The 21,007-nt window shown below is 32.8% G+C and overlaps 2 protein-coding genes across 2 annotated transcripts; one reads left to right on the top strand and one right to left on the bottom strand.

The window, feature by feature from the left end:
• Positions 1-11,157: 11,157 nt before the first annotated feature.
• LOC110714761 (ubiquitin-conjugating enzyme E2 22-like) lies at positions 11,158-16,502 on the top strand. The gene is made up of 7 exons (XM_021893307.1): positions 11,158-11,304; positions 13,292-13,406; positions 14,242-14,386; positions 14,478-14,555; positions 15,059-15,171; positions 15,303-15,406; positions 15,847-16,502. The coding sequence occupies exons 2-7, from the start codon at positions 13,404-13,406 to the stop codon at positions 16,220-16,222; spliced, it is 819 nt and encodes a 272-aa protein (XP_021748999.1). The 5' UTR covers positions 11,158-11,304; positions 13,292-13,403; the 3' UTR covers positions 16,223-16,502.
• Positions 16,503-17,099: 597 nt separating this feature from the next.
• LOC110715002 (calmodulin) lies at positions 17,100-19,721 on the bottom strand. The gene is made up of 2 exons (XM_021893567.1): positions 19,468-19,721; positions 17,100-17,759 (listed from the first exon to the last, which is right to left on the bottom strand). Exons 1-2 carry the CDS (start codon positions 19,541-19,543, stop codon positions 17,386-17,388), a joined length of 450 nt encoding a protein of 149 aa, XP_021749259.1. The 5' UTR covers positions 19,544-19,721; the 3' UTR covers positions 17,100-17,385.
• Between the last annotated feature and the right edge of the window lie 1,286 nt (positions 19,722-21,007).

The raw sequence follows: 21,007 nt of genomic DNA, 5'->3' as shown, positions 1-21,007 counted from the left end.
ATATGTTTTTTTGGTGTTTAGAGAGTCATATATGTGAGTGTATCAAAACTTCTAATAGACAAAAGACTTGAAACAAAAAAAAAGGTCTTATTAATAAAGTGATTGTAAATTTGTAGAAAACTCAATTAATTATCATTACAAGTTAAATTAACACCACAAAAATTTTGTAAAAAAATTTTCTTACCAACTCAAGGACTATTGCATGTACATGTTAAAACCTCATAATATATACTTCGTATTATATATTATAGTTACTTTCTTTATGATAAATTTGTACTAATTTCAGATAATTAACAGAAAAAAAAAATTACCAAATTAAAATTAGCAAAAATTGAAGGATCCCATTTGCTGATTTGCTTCTTTAAGAAACTTCCACTTGTTCTGAATCCATGAAGACAAAGAATCCTCATCTTCTTATTATCTTCACTACTTATTTCCATTTTTCTTTGAATTTTCTTACTTCACTCGAAGAAAGCACAAAAAGATTAATTTAGTTTATTGGAGGAAAATTGCATAGGTTAGTTAGTTATATATATTGTGTACCTGCCACCGGAATTTATAAAGGGCCAACTACCTCTTTTACAAGAGTTAGCTTATATATGGTTTTTCTCCTTCCACGTGAATTTCTCCTAACTTGCTCTTTGGCCAAGCAATTAATCTACCCTCTTGTGTTATTATTTTAAAATTGCCTCATTCTATGTTTATACAACCTCGAAAAATTCAAATTTGTATAATCTCGGAAACTTGTGCTAGCATCATCATCACCCTGAACTGCTCCAACAAACCTATTTCCTCTTAAATCATTCTTGTAATGGATTAATATTCTGAGCATTCACCTTTCGGCACCTCTGAAGACTGTGTCCTGGAATCTTACAAAAATCACAGTAGTAGTTGACTTTCCTGTTCTGGTCATTATAAGAATTCTGCCTCTTATTGCCAAAATTCCCATTATAGGTCTATTGTCTGTTCTTGTCAAAATTGTTATAACTCTCATTATATTTTCTCCTATTAACAGCAAAGGCCATAGGCTCTGAGTCTAAACTGCTTTTATTCAACTGTTTATGCTTTTCTTCCTACATCAAGAGTCTGTATGCATGAGAAATAGTGGGCAATGATTGCTGCAGCAACAAACTCCCTCTCAAAACCTTATACCCATCATTCAGCTTCATCAAGAACACAATCAACCTACTATCTTGCTGAGATTTACAATTAGTACAAGAACATGTAGGAAGAGGATCTAACTCATCAAATTGATCCCACAAACGCTTAATCTTGGTGTAAAAAGTTGAAATGTCATCCATACCTTGCTCAATATGATCCATAGACTGCTGTAGAGCATACAAAACTGTGCCAGAAGAAGCACCAAACCTTTCTTCAAGATTCACCCAGATTCTCTTGATGTGTTAACATACAACACACTTCTTGCTAGATGTTGATCCAAGACACCCAAAATCCAAGAGATCATCATATTGTTGCACCTATTCCAGACCTTATAAACTTCTGAAGTCAAATCAGGTTTACTGATTGAACCATCAACAAACCCAACTTTGTTCTTTGCTAAAAGACTGATCAACATTTAACGTTTCCAATCACTATACCCAGATCCATCGAACTTTTCTGAAACCAATTTCATACCAGGATTATCAGAAGGGTGTAGATAATATGGTGAAATTGGATCTTGAGAAGGGTCTAATGCTGCCATTTGCTCAAATTATAACAAGAACAGATTGAATGTTGAACTTGAACTAGTCGAAAATTTTCTAGGAACTTGCACACAAAATTAAACGATTAAATCGAACTCAAAATATGATTATGTAGGCTCTGATACCATGTCAAAGTTTAGAACTCGGAGATTTGAAGAAATTTAGAGAACAGAATAAGAAGAAGTATTTAGGAAGAACAATGAAATAGAGAAGAACAGTAGCAAAGTTTAGCTACTTAGATCTTTGTTATTAGCTCAACAATTACAGGAAATGTGTTTGTAAGAATGTAATTGGATGAATGAGAAATAGAGTACAACAGCCTATATATACAAGTAGAGTATTACAGCTGTAACTAACTAATAACAAAGCATAACAGAATTAGTTATTCTGTTATGGTCCAGTGCTGACGTGGCTTCTTGGAACCTTGAAGTCAGTTATCTGTAGATGCTTCTAGAGCACTACACTCATCACGAAGATATATTTATCATTTCTTGTTTCAATCATATATATGATTAGAATGAAGTATAAAAAAAAAATTAACTTGTGGTATTTTGTGTATAATGTCATATGATTCATATCGAAGTTGCTTTGATTTGAATGCTTGACCTAGTAAGTCAAAATTCTTGTCATCACCTATAATATTTAATTGATTGAGCTAAGAAACTAATTTAAGACCAAGTTTTACAGCATATTAGTTTCTAATTTTTACTCATGATTGTCTCTCTTGACTGCGTATTCTGTACTTAATAGTGCCAGTACACTACTAGAAAGATTTTATTCATTTCGGTATTCATTATGTGGCTTAAATCACGATTTATCGACCTATTCATACCTTTATCGTCCTATCCATTATGTGGCTTAAATCACGATTTATCGGCCTATTCGTACCTTTTTCATTATTAATTAAAATGTTATGCAATAGTCGATTGTCTCTATATCATATTGCGGTAAGCTATATAATCCTAAGTTATTGGGCCATTGTTTACTAATTATTACCCCAATCTATCTATATATCTATCTTCTATATATTATACTAAAAGACAAGCGCCTCAATGTGATGATGACAAATGTCACTCTCTCATTGGCTTATCTTAAGTATTAAATATATCTATATAATTACTGTTTACATATTCAAGCATAGTTATTTTTGTTAAATTTCAAACAATAAAAGCAAGTATCTATACATGCATAAGATTTTCATGATTTCCTAACATAAATATTGATTTAATTTTTTTATAATAGATATATACTTTCCAATACTACAAATAATCCATAAAGACTTTCCAATCTTTATTTATAGTCAAGTTAAAGAAAAATAACTATAGTCAAGTTAAAGAATAATAACTAATTTGAAGCAATATGATTAAAGTGGCATAATTAAGGAAACAAAAATTTTGTATTTTGAAAGGCTAATATTGTTTTTTTTTTTTATGAAAATTAAATAAAATCGATAAGAATTTAGTTTGACGTCAATTATGAAATCAATACAAAAATTTTAAAAAATCAGATGTACAATAAAATATTATACAATGACCATTTGTTTTTCTTGCATAAAAAAAAATTAAAAAACTGAACCAATAACCAATCAAAACAAGAAGAATAAAAGTTAAATTGAATTAGACATTTTACGGAAAAGGGATAGATATAAAATGTATTATAACTGTTACTCGTGTTTTAAATTGTAATATTCATATTAAAAATGCTATTACTTATGAATTTTTTTTAGAAAAACTAACATTTTGATTTAAGAATCGTGCATTGCTCATGTACTATACTAGATATACAGCAATCATGTGCAATATACTTATGTTGTTTTATACATAATAATACTTTTAACTATAATAGTATGTGTATATAATATAATATTTTTTATAATATAAAAAAGTATATGTATATAATATAATATTTTATAACACGTATCCTCCATACCAAGTGTTTGGTTGTTGGTGTAGTGGTGATTGAGACTACACTTGGTAGGGAAGACCTGTGTTCGCTCCCCTGCAACAACAATCGGAAGGGGAGTGGAACCTAATAGCCTAGAAAAGATCCTCAAATCTGGATTAGCCCAAAGGGTGAACCGGATAGAACACCCAAAACTCAATGCATATATGACGGGAATTAACTTATCCTTTATCTATTTTATACAAAACTCCAAAGTCTAAATTTTTTTTCAAAATATAATAATATTTGTAAATTTTTGTTAATATGAAAGATATAAACCTATCAAAATGTATATATAGTTAAATTGTTTAATAACTTATATCGAATGCGTAGTTTTATTAAAATTATTTGCATGTAATCATTAAATGTGTTGGATGTTGTGTAGCTATGCAATGTCCAAAAATTTAGTTGAGCGACTTTGATTTAGTGATTATACGGTAAAAAGATATTGACTTCGATCTTGAAACCTAATAGTCTAATAAATTCTAAAAAGAAAAATTAAAACAAAAGGAAATGAAAATAGTAAATGGCTTTAAATATTGAAATGATCATAACCTTTTAAATCAATTTAGCGAATTCAAGAGACAATTTTAAGGCTTTTAAAATTAAATGGGGGAAAATATATGTAAAAAGAACATTTTTAGATATATAAATGTCCATGCACTATTATAAGAGTTTTGTTAACCATTTTATAATTAAGGTAGGGATAAATCTTAGTAATATATACTCCGTATACTTTATTTATATAAAATTATCAGTATCCATACCTATATACGAAGTATTTGTGTTGTATTTGTTTCAAAAAAAAAAAGTATTTGTGTTGTATACTATATTTAATCAGTTGTTGGTTATATATATGATTATTATATAATATATAGTTTTTGGCACAATGCTTAACTTAGGAAAATATATGTTCTGGCAGGTCAAATATAAGGTTATTATTGTGTCTATAGATTTAATGAGTGCGACGGGTAAATAAAACATGTAAATATTAGATTGATTGTAGCTACTGATGCGGATGGTATGATAAGAAAATTTTAGTTTTTTCTCAACGGGAGATATAAATAAATTAGTCCACTTCTTATATAACTACGTGGAGTATTATTCAATAATTTTTCAATTAATAAAATAACATTATAAAAAATTAAAAGAAATTCAAATAACATAAAATACTATTCAAATAACGTTCCTTTAATTTTTTTTTTTATTGACCATTAGTAACCAAGTCCTTTAATAGTAAATGAATTACCTTTTTTTTTCCTACGGGTTTAATAGTTTGATTTATAAACCGTGCATCGCACGGGCACTATGCTAGTGGATAACTATAGGTCTAATCAATGAGTATAAATTTAAGAGATCTTTAGTTTGTGATTATTTAATTTTCGATAGCTTTACATCAAATGATTCAGATAATTCTTCTCAATTTATGTAGCAAATAATCTAGTAGTTATCTTCAAATCATATGTTTAGCTAATACAGCCAATTTAATTGATTAGATGCAAATTCCTACGTGCAATTCACAGTATAAAGAAAGAATAAATAAATTGGAGGGCCTCCTAAAATTGCTTAAATTCTAGTTTATAAAAATAACAAAATAAACATATAAAAAAGAAGAAAAAAATTGAGTAAAATTTATAGCAAAGCCACTATATAAATCGGTTGGCAATAAGGAATATACACCAAACCCGCACCATACGTACCAAAAGCTAGCTAGAACCACCTAAGATTTTTCTACTTAACACCTGTTATTATACTTGTACATAATCAACAAATTATTTCATTTGTGTTTCAATTTTATTACGTGCTATAAGCCTATAAGTAAGGTGAAGCTAGCAATAATTGATGAATAATCAACACATAAAAGCATTTAAACATATTCCCTAAAATGTATGAAGCATTGAATCAGGTGTTATATCGAGCAATAATGAAGTATGAAAAGGCAAATTTCACCCGTTCTTTAAATATCTATCATTTTACGCCTTATGGATCAATAATATAAGAACGAAAAGTCACTACTATGCATCATTGCATAAGTTTCATTACGCTTTATGGTTCAATATAAGAAAGAAAAGTCACTATGTATGATCTCATAAGTTTCTTTTTAATGTGTAGTAACTTGTACAGTTCAAACATTTTGGCTCTACCCATGAATTATCCAGTAATAGGTCTTTCACAATGAGATCCACCTATACAGTAACGGTATTTAATTTTGAAAGTTAGCTAGATAGCTGACCCTGTTAGTCCGTTCTTATAAAAATGGGAGCATGCATTTTTTGCTTTTAAAAAAGGATTCCCCGCTAAATGGATAACGTTCGCTACCAATGGGAAATTTTCATTTTTGTATCTTAAATCCGATTTAGACTGACAGAAACCATAAATTTCATACCCAATAGATGAATAGATCTTTTTCATTTTATTCGTTTTAGATAGTGACAGGAGTTTTATACTATTCTATTCACCAGTACTGATCATTGATACTGGAAAAATGCTTTCTTTTGCTTTTGTTCCAGCTCATAATCGGAACGAGTCACACATACACCCTAGTACATCCCCGAAGCGCGGGGGATTTCGTTACATTTCTGATTGGTTGTCTTGTGTTTCTAATAAGTTGTTTAATAGTTGGCATGCTGAATCGTATACATAATGGGCTGGTTTAGATCAATCCTAACCGAAAGTATTTCTAGTTAATAGAATATTAAACCCAGAATGGTAAACCCAGTAACAAGATAAAATTTAAAATGTTTCGCTTTTTTTATTCATTTTATTCGACCGCGACAAGATCAATAATTCCATGGGCTTGGGCTTATGTTGCTGACATAAAAGCATCCCTTTCCATATCTTCGGATATAATCCATAAGGGTTTCCCCGTTCTTTGTCCATAAACCTTGTGAGGGTTTCGCGCAATTTCAAAAGTTCTTCCGCTTCCAGGAGAAATTCTCCCGTTTGAGCCTCATAAAAAGAGCTCGTATCAACATATGTACCGTGTAATATTAACTACAATATATAATATAAAAATAAGAATGTTAATGGCTAAAAATTCACACTAAAGATCGTGTAAAATGTAAACAAGAAAATCTTTGAAGAACAGGAATAAGATGCATTGTAATTATATATGACAATTTTAATCTTAATTTTGAATTTAGTGGCTTTATAAATTATAATCGTAGAGTTAGTTTTGCAATGATTATTAAAGACTTTTCAGGTACATTTGTTTAATGTCATTGTCACCTAAAATTGTAATATTGTAAAAATCACCTAAAATAGCTATAATAGAATAATTTCCATGCATGTTCAAGTAACTAGCTGTTTGAATTCTTAATATGTTTTGTTACATAAAAAAGGGTTGGCTTAAGGATTTGTAGGACTGAGTATTGATTAATAAGTAGCTTAGTAAAGGATAAGTGACCACATTTCTTAATTGTACTGTTATATTGGTTTCATCGATAATGATCCAATTGAGTAGTACGTACAATAATGCTTTCAGTAAAGTTAGGAAGTTTGCAAGTCGATTGATTAGCTACTTGATGTGAATCTTTAACTAGTTGGTCTAGTTCTAACTCCTAAATAGAGAGTTAGAGGAGGTGTACCATCCTTATAAAAAAAGGTTCAAGTTTTATTACAAGCAAATGTGGAGATTTACTGTAGGAGGGGAAAAAAAATAAAAAAATAACACTCACACACTACACACACTGATTTGCCATATAATTTTTGTCGTATTATTCATTGGTTTTTATTGCGACATAAAGTAATAAATGCAGAATATATATATATATATATATATATATATAATAAAAAATAATAAAAAAAATTGCCAATGCGAACAATAATTTTATGAGGAAACACTTGTTTTTTAAGTGGGCAAGAAATACAAGTTTATCAATATGATAAACAAAATTTGTTTGTCAAATGGCAAAATTGTAAATAAATCAACAACTTTTTAGTAAATAAGAGTCCCACTATTGTTGATATATTTACAAAAATGTCATGATGACTGGGCATTTATGTTGTTTTATTTACCATTTTGCCATTTGATAAATAAATTTTGTTTATCAAATTGATTAACTGGGGCTTCCTCGGCAAGGTTTACATGAAAGTCAATTATGTCGTTGAAGTACTTATAGTAACTCTGTTCATATTTACTGAACTGAGCTGAACTGAATATTTTATGAGAGAGGAGAATTAGGAGCTGAACTAAACTGAACTGATTGGAGCTAAACTGAACTGAACTGAACTAAACTGAAATGAACTGAAATTAAGTAAATGTAAACAGGTCCTTAGTCTATAAAAATAGTGTAATATCTACTTTAAATTAATTTATACATTGTGTTTATTCCAGGTAAATAAAAAAAAGAATCTATTTCATTTATCTCAATATAAGGGCTCCACATATATGATACTCCCTCCATCTTTTTATTAGAGCTCAATTTCTCATTTTTCACGGGAATTAAGGTTTTTGTAAATTCCTTAAACCATGTAATTAGAAGTACGGAGTATCAAATTACATTAAGTGCATTAAATAGTAAGGGAGAGAAAAAAGAAAAAGAGGTTAATAAATGCCAAAAGGAAGAAAAAGTACCTAGAAAGAAGAAGAAGAAGAAGAATGATGAAAGAGAACGTATGTTGGTGGACTAATAAATGCTAAAAATATTTGGCAAAAAAAAATCAATAAAAATTGAGGATAATTTGGGGATTAAATTAGAAGAAGGCCAAATTAGAAAATAACACCTGTTAAAAGACCGTATTTTGATTTTAACACCTTAACATTTCAAAGTTTTATTATAACACCTACTAAAAAATTAAAATTTTGGTTTCACCACCAGAAAACGGATTCCGTGATGGAAATTGTTAGTGGGTCCCACAAGTTAGTTCACTTTCCAAATTTCTTCCTATTCATTTCGACTATTTCCCCTTCCATTAATTACCCAACCAGTTATCCTTCATTTATACTTATTCTTTCAATCCCACTCACAATTTCCATCCTTTTCAAAAACCCCATTAAAAAAAATTTGATCTTTGAAAAATTCTGGCAAAATTCTTGATTTTTTTTAATTTTTTTGGAAATATTTTGGATACCCATTTGATTTATTGACACAAATGACAGAAGGGGGGAGGGGAAGGGGGTTTTGGGTGGGGTTTCGGGGTGGTGGAGGAAGGGGGGAGGGGTTTCGGCAATTGGGCAGGTCGCCGGCGAGGGGTGGGGTGGGTGAGGTGGCTGGAATCGAAAAGGGGAGGGGATGGGGGTTTTGGGTGGGGTTTCGGGGTGGTGGAGGAAAGGGGGAGGGGTTTCGGCAATTGGGCAGGTCGCCGGCGAGGGGTGGGGTGGGTGAGGTGGCTGGAATCGAAAAGGGGAGGGGATGGGGGTTTTGGGTGGGGTTTCGGGGTGGTGGAGGAAAGGGGGAGGGGTTTCGGCAATTGGGCAGGTCGCCGGCGAGGGGTGGGGTGGGTGAGGTGGCTGGAATCGAAAAGGGGAGGGGAAGGGGGTTTTGGGTGGGGTTTCGGGGTGGTGGAGGAAGGGGGGAGGGGTTTCGGCAATTGGGCAGGTCGCCGGCGAGGGGTGGGGTGGGTGAGGTGGCTGGAATCGAAAAATCTCGGTTGCTAAGTCCTCATTTTCTGCAACCTCTTCAGCTGATGTTGGTTCAGACTGAGGGTCAGTAGTTGGCTCCTCCATCATTCAAAATATTTGGAACTTGTGGATTTTATCAATTTTCATACAGACAATCTGGAAATAGTCGAAATGAATGGGAAGAAATTTGGAAAGTGAACTAACTTGTGGGGCCCACGCACAATTTCCGTCACGGAATCCGTTTTCTGGTGGTGAAACCAAAATTTTAATTTTTTAGTAGGTGTTATAATAAAACTTTGAAATGTTAAGGTGTTAAAATCAAAATACGGTCTTTTAACAGGTGTTATTTTCTAATTTGGCCTTAGAAGAATGATGTTGAAAAAAAAAATATATATTAAAAAGGAAAGGATTCCAACAATGGGACTTTAATTTTAATTTGCGTAAAAAGAAATAGTGGATTCTAATAAAAGGATGCAAGGAGTACTAGCATTAACTTTTTTTTTTAGGGGAATCATTATACTTTTTTTTTTTGGGTGTTCTACCCGGTTCACCCTTTGGGCCAATCCGGATTCGGGGATCAGTTCTGGGTGGTTAGGTTCCAGTCCCCTCCCGATTGTTGTTGCGGGGGATCGAACACGAGTCCTCCCTACCAAGTGTAGTCCCAATCACCACTACACCAACAACCAATTATACTTAACTTATAACACTATTTTTTATTTTTCAAGAAAAGCAGTGAGCCATTGAGAAGTTCAAAATTAAGAAACATATTAACTACGGAGTATTAGTAAAACAAAACATGTTGATATCATTAAGAAACACGAGCCCTTTCCCTAAATAATGTTGGGAAATTATCTAATTCCCAATTACAGCTACTCTTTTTTTAATTCCCATTATACTGTCCACGTCAGCTAAGAAAAACAAACCGATTTTGTTTTCTCGGTCCAGCAACAAACCGCTACTTGAAGTAGCGGTTTTAATTTTATAAACCGCTACTTCAAGTAGCAGTTTTCCTCAAAACAATGCTACTTGAAGTAGCGGTTTATGAAATTAAAACCGCTACTTCAAGTAGCGGTTTATGGGTTTGTTTTGTAAGTTTTTCTTTAAAAATAAAATATCTATAAATCAGTAATTAGTAAATACAAACCGCTACTTCAAGTAGCGGTTTTTAATGTGTAAACCGCTACTTGAAGTAGCGGTTTTTAGTAGCACGCCGCTACTTGAAGTAGCGGTTTTCTAATAAACCCGTTTTTTAAAAAATTCCCACTGAACCGGTGACGTGGACGGTATGGTGGGAATTAAAAAAAGACTAGCTGTAATTTGGGAATTAGATAATTTCCCAACATTATTTAGGGAAAGGGCTCAAGAAATACATGTTAAATTCTTATTAAAAAAAATTCCCGCTTTAACTATTTTTGACATCATTCTTTTATTTTTCTCTCTTTTTATTCTTCTTATGTTTCAAAACTAAGGGGTTGTTCTCATTGACTGAACTCAGCTGAACTAAATTGAAATGAATATTTTATAAGAGAAGGAAATTAGGAGTTGAACTGAACTAACTAAGCCCTAAATAAATAAAATACAATACAATACTTCTTTCAAAATTAATTAATGAGATTATGATTACACGTTTTTCGAGTAAAAATTGATACGTGTGTTAAACTAGTTTGTTCAAACGACGAGTTTTGAACAAGATGTTCAGAAAAGGAAATTGCCGTTGGCCCCATTTTCACTATTCACGAAATATAAAATCACCAAATTAACTTTATATTTTTATTTTTTTAAAAAAGGAGAATCTAATTCTCTAACGTCTATAAATCAGAAAACGTCTTGCACTGACATACCTATTTCAAATAATTTGTGTATTAATTAAATTATTCACATAAAAATAAATAAAATGCATTTTTTCAACGTTTATGTGGGTCCCTCATGTCTTCATCTATAAAATCATCCCCTTAATTTCTTACAATTTCTCTGATTTCTTTTTTTTTCAACAAAAAAAAGGAAAAAAAAATCGAGTCCGATTATTATTTTCAAGGAGCCTCACTCTATTTCTCTCAATCATTTTTTCTCTCTCTTAGACTGTGCACTTCAGATAAGGTGAATTTTCTCTCGATTTTCTACTCAAATTTTCAATCTTTAGACTTTGTTATTCTTTTGATTTAAGATTTTAATCTGGGTTTTTTTGTTCTTGATTGTTATGTGATTAATTGATAAATTCTTTTGATTTCTTGTAGGTTTAAGTAGTTGGGTGAATGATAGTGATTATAAAAGTTTTGGGTTTTTGTTTCTTGTTTCTTTGATTGCATTGATAGTGTTTGTTGAATTTTGATGTTACCCGTTTTTTAATTTCATCTGAATTGGTAAATTGAGTGGAAGATTGAAACTTTTTGGCGAATTAGGGTTTGAGTTGTGAAATTAAATTCAATTTAGGGTTTTTGGTATGAATTTGAATTGGGAATTCAGGGTGTATTTGGGGGTTGTGATTTGATTTCAATTGGGTGCTATTTCATGAATTGAAATGGGGTTTCTAGGTTCTTTAGCATTTTTTTCTTTTCTGGGTGCTCTTTATGCTTTATCTTTTTTTTTTTCCCTTTTTTTTTTGTGTCTCTTTCTTTTTGGAATCCAGTAAATCCAACATCTATATAGATATAAGGGGGGGAAGGGCAAAATTTTTTGTTTGTTTGTTGACTTCTTTGTTGAGATAAAGAATGTACAAATTACAAATTGTGCAAACTTGTATCATCAATATAAGGGGTAAAGGCTGTAGAAGAAGTTTTTTATATTTGCTTCTGTGATTGATTTTACGTTATAGAGGGTATTAGTTTAATGATACCATCGATATCATTTCCTGTTGGAGTGCGTAAGCGTGAATGATTGAATGAAGTTTCGGAGTCATTCAACCTTAGGGAGAGGATTTGAGAGTAGTTGATTATAGAATTTTGCTAAAAGGGAGGCAGTCATTGGAATTACATGATTGACATCTCTAATGTAGAATGTGGCTCTTTTTTAAATTACTGTTACTAGTAAAAGGATTTGATCATTACGCGGTATGTTTTAAAATGTTGCACAATTACTGTCTCTATCATTATTATTCGAGAGGAGGGAGTTTATATTTCCTTCTAGATGATACGTTACATATAGGTTAACTTTGAGGATCATTTGCAATTGGTTCAAAGTTTGACTTTTGACGATTGATTTATGCGTTTGAATGTCACTTGAAGATTTGGAGGCTAGAGAAGAACTTTAATGAGTTTAACGTACTTTATGTCAAATTTATCTTCATGAAAAGATGAAAAATCACCTGGGAAAATGGTTGTATGATAAGTGATAATAAGCATTATGGGGAGAGAGCATAAATCTTAGTAATGACTTTCATGGAAGGAGCTCATGCAGCATGCTGGTGAATAACATGTTGCTGATCATTAATGTAGGTTGAGGATTGATTGTAACTATGCTGTGAAGAGGGGAAAATCTTTTTTAGACATGTGATGTTAAAGATTGGGATTTAAACTACTTTTTGGGATGATCTAGCATGGAATAAGTGGTTGTTTTGTTCAAGGGATTTTAATTCCTAGATGCTACAGAAAGCTGCATTCTTTGTAATATACTTCGATATGCATATTTTCATATGGCTCCTTGCTTAACATATTGGTCGACATTCGCACTTACTAGGTGTCACGTCTCATTTGTTTTGGGAATTGTACTTTCTAGATAATTCTCACTCTCACCCAAGTATCATAATCATGGTCAGCCAAACAACACAATATAGCACTTTCTCAGACGTTTGTGTTAGTGTATTTATAGTCAGCAGAGAAGGTTTCAAATTTTTAGTCTATATAATTTGAACAGAGTAAAACAAGATTGTCGTAGTTAATGATGTTTACAAGAAGACCTACACTATCAGGCGTTCATGCTTGTAAGGGTTGCAACTCAAAATATAAGCAAGCAATAGTACAGTAGATTTCTAGAGGGTATTGTGTGCTTTGAAATAAAACATGCCTGGATTTTATTTTGCCGTTTATGTACGAAACATTATAGCTCTTCTATTTTTATTTGAAGATCCTAACTTGTTCTTTTTATGCAGATAATAACCCTGCTCGGAGCCCCTCGCCTCTGCAATAGTGGTTGTAGGAGCTTCAAAGAGTCAGGTGAAAGCTAAAGGTCAAAGCAACTTGTCAAATTAATAACTTGCCTATATGGTAATTTTGCCTACTATATTCTTCTTTTAATTCTTTTGCCTTGATATGACCTACGTCTAGCAGTATAGTAATATGTTTTATAAATGCACGTTATAAATAGGTTTCAGAGGAAAGGATTTGGTGTCAAGAATCTTACTTGAATTCCATTATGAATTAAATGAGATTCTTATTTTCATTGACTATATGGCTGATTAGTCAAGTACCATGTGTGCACAGTGTTTTTGAGTGGTGGTAATGAAATTAATTAACCATTTTCATTAACATTTTTTTTTTTGTATGAGAGGTGTGGTAAAACACTAGGCGTAACCATTATTCTTCATCTGTTATCTGTTATCTCTCTTAACTCTATAATAACAAAAATGTTTCCCTCAACCCCCAATTTGATACCAGTGATTTCTTTCCAAGTGTTACCAAACAACATATAATAGTGTTACATTACCATTTCTCCTTCTTATCTGTTTCCATTCATTTTCTATCCAATATCCATATCAAACATGCACTAAGTGTGATACAGTTACATTAACCTGATTTCTAGGCATTCTCTTCTCTTTCTTTTTTGTAGTTTTTGGTTTTCAACTTTACCCCTCTTTATATATATATATATATTGAAAGTACTCAAAGTAGTGTCCTTTTAGGCGTTCCGCTTTCGAGTGGTTGGGTCTTCCGATTCTGCATCTGTGTTTCTGGTGTTTATACTTGGGAGACTCTCTAATCTTGTTGCATGGAGATCCTTTAGTATATATGTGGTGTTTCACATCGATGCATTAGCTAAGTCAAATTCATAGATCTTTCACTGTGTGACCAAGGCTAATTTTCTTTCTTTTTTTAACTGTAGGCTACAAATGAAAATCTTCCGCCAAATGTGATTAAGCAGCTTGCAAAAGAGTTAAAAAATCTTGATGAAACTCCTCCGGAAGGAATCAAAGTGGGCGTCAATGATGATGATTTCACGACCATATTTGCTGATATAGATGGCCCAGGTCTGTTTTCCTATCTTTCTCTCTTAATCAGGCATGATGATTTCTATGCATATATTATGTTGTTATTGACATCTGCTCCTGAATTTCGCAGCTGGAACTCCATATGAAAATGGTGTGTTCCGCATGAAATTGATATTGTCGAGTGACTTTCCCCATACTCCTCCCAAAGGTAATTATTTCTTTTTCATTTGCTTGTACATCTTTGTCTCTTTGGTTAAATTCCCTTGTATATTTTCCTATTTTCAAATTGCTGATAGACTATTGATCAAGTACATAAATGATGATTGAGTACATAAATGATGATTTTTACATGTTATGCTTTGATATCTCCTCTGATGCTTCTACACATGAATGTGATTGTACACCCCCCCCCCCCCCCCTCTTCTCTTCCCCATGAATTGGTCAATGATATGTGGCTTTCAAGTTTGATTATGTTTGAATATGCTGTCTTTTACGTAACCAGAAACAAAATGTTAGATGTTGGGAATGTAGGAGCTCATATAGTAGGTTTTTTCCCCTCTTTAATCTATTTACTGTTTGGCCTGCTTCAATGACCAATGCTTTTATTTTATTTTTGCTGTCAGTTGGTATCTGATGTGTATTGCAATTTTTTTCGTCTAGAGAACGCATCCACTATGATTTAGAAATAATGATTCATCTTACTGATGACAGGTTATTTCCTTACCAAGATATTTCACCCTAACATCGCAAATAATGGTGAAATTTGTGTCAACACTTTGAAAAAGGATTGGAACCCAACGCTGGGATTGCGACATGTTCTTTTGGTTTGTGCTGCTGACTTTTCTTTTTTATTTTTAAATTTTGTGTTTTCATGTCATGTTTAGCCCTTGAGATCCTGTTTCTATTCTTAGTGAAATTCTCACACAATTTGTGGTAATTGTTTCCCTGAAAACAGGTTATAAGATGTTTACTTATTGAACCTTTTCCGGAATCTGCCTTAAATGAGCAAGCTGGCAAGATGCTGCTTGAAAACTACGAGGAGTATGCAAGGCTTGCTAGGTAAGCTTATATTCTTTATTATTTATTTTTCACTTTTGTTAAAAAAAAATATTTGGGATGTAATACTGTGGTTAATATATCATTACTCTCCTCATTCCTAAACTTGAGGGTTGGGAATGAGACTAAAAGTTGCAAAAGTAGTAATTTATATGGAAGCGAAAAGGAATTGAGGGGAAGTGTTGGGATAAAGAGAGAAATAGGGTTGATGGAGAGGAAACCGTAGAAAAATTATTTAAGTTGCAGTTGAAATGTCAAGGTCAAAAAGTGTGAAGAAAGTTTAGGACGGAGGGAATTATAACCGTTGTCACATTCTTTATGTGGCTAGTAAAGAATCTAATAATCATTAAGACTATTTTGAATGGTTTGGTGAAATTGTTCAACTTGGAATAACAGGACTTTTCATCTTTTTCTTATCAATCTATATTTGTTTGTTCTGGCAGATTGTACACAGGAATCCACGCCAAGCCTAAATCCAAGCCAAAGCATGGAGCAATTTCTGAGTCAACCACAGCTTTGAATGTCGACCAGAGAAACAACGCTTCAGCACAAAATGCTGATCAGAAAAGCACATTAGCAAACACTGGGGCTCCTTCACCATCCCCTCTGGCCTCATCAACGACTAGCAGTAAGGCAACGAGCTTTCAAGATCAGCCTGCAGGTTCTGCTCTGCCATTAAGTGAGAATGGAGCAGTAGGGTCTTCAACTGTGCCGCCAGCAGCTGCGGCACCTGTAGCGCAAAAGAAGGATGTTGGTTTGAAGGCCCAGGCCGAGAAAAAGAAGATTGATGCGAGAAAGAAGAGCTTGAAGAGATTATGATTTCAAATTTAGACAGTAAATTGTGACTGTCGCATATCGTTGTTTTAGGTCATTTATCTCTGACGTTACCCCTCCCCATAGGGTGTCACTTTGTCTCCATTAGAGGGTGGCACCATTGACAAGTTGCTTTGACTCATTGTAATGAATATGTATTTGTCTATTTGGGAGTTGTTTTTACTGTCATCTTGGCCCTTTTGCTCTTTGCACCTTCTAATAAGTTTCAAGAAAATTAAGTACAAATAAGTTTAAACATTACTGATTGATTGAATGTTGACGTTTTGCATTTTTTATACAGTTATTCTCAATGATTTGTATCCTTATTGTTGTTTAAAACTACGTTCTTCATCTCAAGTAATTACATGAAAGTGGTATAAAAAAAATAATTGATAAATATCCATAGAGTACAAAAGCATGATTTTTTTTCAAAAATTCCTCACAGAGGAAGATATGAGTTACTTGTTGAATCTCAAAAGTAAAATAGGATCGTTTTCGAGCAACAAATTGTTGAATAAGGTTGTTGATCATTCTAGATCGTTTTCGAGTAGCAATTATTGTCTGAAACTAAAGAAACTGCGGTTTCTTCCGATGGGACGAGCTTTGCTGTCAGGTATAGGCTCGACAATTTTTTCAGCATATACAACCTTAATTAATGAACGCCCAACTATCACAGGTATAGTCCACCACAAACGATCCAGGAATTTCAGTTAATAATAGTATATATTTTTAACAAATTGTTGGTTATAGCCATCCCAATTATTTCATGCTACGAATACAGATGAACTGGAAAATGCACATAATAACGACAATGAAACTCACTAAACAATACTCAATACTCTGTACCATCATCTAAGCTGAAGGAAAGATGAGACGACTAACATCAGAGAAAATGAGTCAAGCCATTCATCAAAATTAGTTGGTTCTCCCAAGCGAATCGGATACAATAGAAACCAGAAGAAAACATAAAGTCACCAAGAAAAGACATCATTACAGTAATGGGTAAACAAGGATCAACAGAAATCACATAACCACAACATCTCTAAAATGTCTGGTTTCCATGCATCAGAAATTACTAATGAAAAAAAAAGCTATAGGTCCCATAATAATTCACTAAGCCATTTTACAAATTTGACTTTTTCCCCCTTCTCCAACCACCAGAGAAATCCTTACTTGGCCATCATGACTTTGACGAACTCCTCGTAGTTGATTTGTCCATCACCATCGACATCAGCCTCACGGATCATCTCATCAACTTCTTCATCCGTAAGCTTCTCACCAAGGTTTGTCATCACATGGCGTAGCTCAGCAGCAGAGATGAAGCCATTCTGGTCCTTGTCGAAGACACGGAAAGCTTCTTTCAGTTCCTCCTCAGAATCGGTGTCTTTCATCTTTCTGGCCATCAAGTTGAGGAATTCTGGGAAATCGATAGTACCATTTCCATCAGCATCAACCTCATTGATCATGTCCTGAAGCTCTGCCTCAGTAGGGTTCTGACCAAGGGACCTCATCACTGTTCCGAGCTCCTTGGTGGTGATGCAGCCTGCATATTTAAAACAGGTCAGGTGACAGTAAAGAGAAGAGGTGATACATAAAGTATTCATCACCTCTAACTTATTAGTCTAAAACTAGAAAACTAAGTACAGTAACAACTTTAGTAATTAAGGATCACAATTTGACAGATCATGTTTCTTTAAGATCGCCCAGAAGGGTAAGGCAATAGATAGTGTCACACTGAGTCATCAGTGTCATCGCGACAATCTATACAAAGTGATACATCTCTGGTATAAGCTACCAGATTGATACTTCAAATCGCACAATCTAAACCAAATCGGTAAGCAAAAGCATGCAGAATTATGCAGGGACCAATGGCAAAAGCAAATCCTAGTGAGCATGCATGGATGAGAATCATACAGCACTATGGTCTGATAAAGTACCCAAGGGGTAGTTGGTGCCAAGTAACTATCAAAGGACACATCAAAGAGACAGTAATGAAGCCCAGAATAAAAGAACAAGTAAATGAAAACAAAAATTAAAGCATGGTTAAGATTGGCATCATTCATGTAAACCAGAAAATTGATTTACAAGACTAAAATAAACGGCTTAATTAATCAAAAGCATACAACCTCAAAAACACAGAACACAACACAGTCAACCATTGAGATCACAATCACATACTAACAAGATAAAACAAATACTTAAAGCGAGCAGTTGTCCATCAAGTGCAGTAAAAAACACATTCAATTTCAACAAGATTATTGATTTCGAACGTTTCAACTAACTATGATTTACATGTCAAAGAAATCGACAAAAAAATCTACTACCAACGCAAATTCATTCATTTATCATACAACAATATTTGCAACCGATACCATACCACAAGATTGGAAGCACAATCAACCAAAAGAACAAACCCACAATACCTAGTAAAATCTATCTTTGAACGGCGTCATCTACACAGAAGAACTTCACATTGACCCATTATCAATCAAAAAATCATGCATTCCATACAAACCAGGCATACCTTATACCTCCCATTTGATCAGTTCACAACCATCCACCCAAAATCAATCCCTAAAACTATAACAACAACCACCTCTATAAATGTGGTCAAGACGAGCTTTGAGGCAGTTTGGATGTACAAAACATCACTGAATAATCAACAAGTCACAATTTTTATTATCCTGTTTTGCAAAATTCCATCAAATTCCAAAACAAATCTACTCAAAAATTCATCTTTTCGATAAATCACGACGAATCTCTCCGTCGAAACAGTACGCAACCTTACCATACCTTCGATACAATAAACCCTAACATGACGAATAAATTCAACACTTTATTCACTGTTTCAAAAAATCCAACAAATAAACCTTTTGTTTCTTTCCCTAAACGAAGTAACCAACAAAATCAACAATATTCAACGCATTTTCATCAAATTATCCAAAAAAATCATAATAATTTCATCAACTTAATCAATTTGCAATTCCTTTCTCATATTCATCATTTCAAATTGAAAAATCACCTTTATCTACAAAAATCAAATCAATTAAACACATAAAACAACAGATCTTCAACATTATTCTCATAATCAATCAACAAAATAACAAATTCTTCAAGTCAAAAACGCCGAAAATCATATCAATCCAACACAAAAACGACGAAAAGCAAACCAAAAAAAAAAAAACCAAAAAATTCCAAAAACAATAGGAAAAATCAGATCTAGTAAACGAAGAAGAAGAAGAAGAACAAACCATCGCCGTCTTTGTCAAACAAGCTAAAAGCTTCCTTAAACTCGGCGATCTGTTCGTCGGTGAGTTGTTCCGCCATTTTTTTCTCTCTCTAAAAAACTTCTCCTCTTTCTCTCTAAAAACAAAAACTTGTTTTTTCTCTCTCCAAAAAATGAATATCTATCTCAACTTTAGGAAAACCGTAAGAAACTAAAAATAAAGGTAAATATAAATATTTATATTTATATTTATTTTTAGGGTATCACAAATAAATTTTTTATTTTTTTTAGTTTATTAATTGTCTTAATATAAGCCAGTCTTCTTCGTTTATATAGGAAGAGAGGGGATTAAGGTAGTGGGCCACCTTATTTCCTTTGATTAATTTGCTTATTATAGTATAAAAATAATTAATCTACATTTAACATATATTTATTGATATTTTTACTAAATTTGTCATTAATATTTTTTTTGTTGGTGTTAATGAATAATTGAATATGAGAAAAGTGGGGCATCTTCTTGCATGTAGTCCCCCTCCCCTTGTCTTTCGGTTTCGCGTTTGATTTTTGAGGTTTGCATGATTTGTCAAGTCAAGTCTTCCCTTTAAGGGGTGACTTGTAGATATTACCTCGGTTTTATTTTAATTGCAATAAAGTATGATTTATTTTCGCTTGAATTAAAACGAAAATCATATGAAATGAGAGTGGATTTTGCAAGGAGGGGGGGGGGGAGTGGATGAAAAATATTATTGTATCATGTATTGTAATATTGTGATTTTGTGAATAGTGAATTAAAAAGTTTAACTTATTAATCATTCTTGAATGGAGAGTGTTATTAATTTGATGCAATCTGGATGGAATGACAAAATGTTACAATTAATTGTGGACGTAGAACATAAAAACCATTTTGACGAATAAATTTTCTCAAGTTGTCATTATTTATTTTCCGTTTATTGCATTCACTTTTATTTTGGAAACAAGAATCTAATAAAGGAGTACATCAAAGAGAAAACTAACGAAGTAAAACGTACTACTACCTGCGTTACATATTATTTGCAACGATTTGACATAAAATAGAGAGGAAAAATGTTTAATCGTTGAACATAATATGTAACGGAGGTAGTATATGAAAATTTTGAATATTATAACACGCACATCTTCTCGTTCATTCTCTAAAATATAAGACTATAAGAGCATTAGATATAAAAGAGACTTTTATTTTGAAAATATTCGAGACCAAGTAACCCATGCTAATTGAGTAATACTAGGTAACCCATATTGACCGGCTAGGCTAGTAGTTGTAGTAGACTATTCGATATGGCAAGCCACAAATAAGAATTAGTGCACTTAAGGCTTGTTCACATTTGCTAGAATTAGTGCACTTAAGGCTTGTTCACATTTACTGAACTAAGCTGATTGAAGCTAAACTGAACTGAACTGAATAAAGCTTAAAAAACTTATTTTAAGAGATAAGGAAATTAGAAGCTGAAGTGAATCAAACTGATTGGAGCTGAAATGAAGAGAACTGAACTAACCCTTAAATTAGATATGGCAAATGCTAACCAACG

The sequence above is a fragment of the Chenopodium quinoa genome, unplaced genomic scaffold, assembly GCF_001683475.1.
Source record: "Chenopodium quinoa cultivar QQ74 unplaced genomic scaffold, ASM168347v1, whole genome shotgun sequence".
NCBI lineage: Eukaryota > Viridiplantae > Streptophyta > Magnoliopsida > Caryophyllales > Amaranthaceae > Chenopodium > Chenopodium quinoa.
The sequence above is the reverse complement of the archived record's forward strand: the minus strand, read 5'-3'. Positions and strand labels throughout refer to the sequence as shown.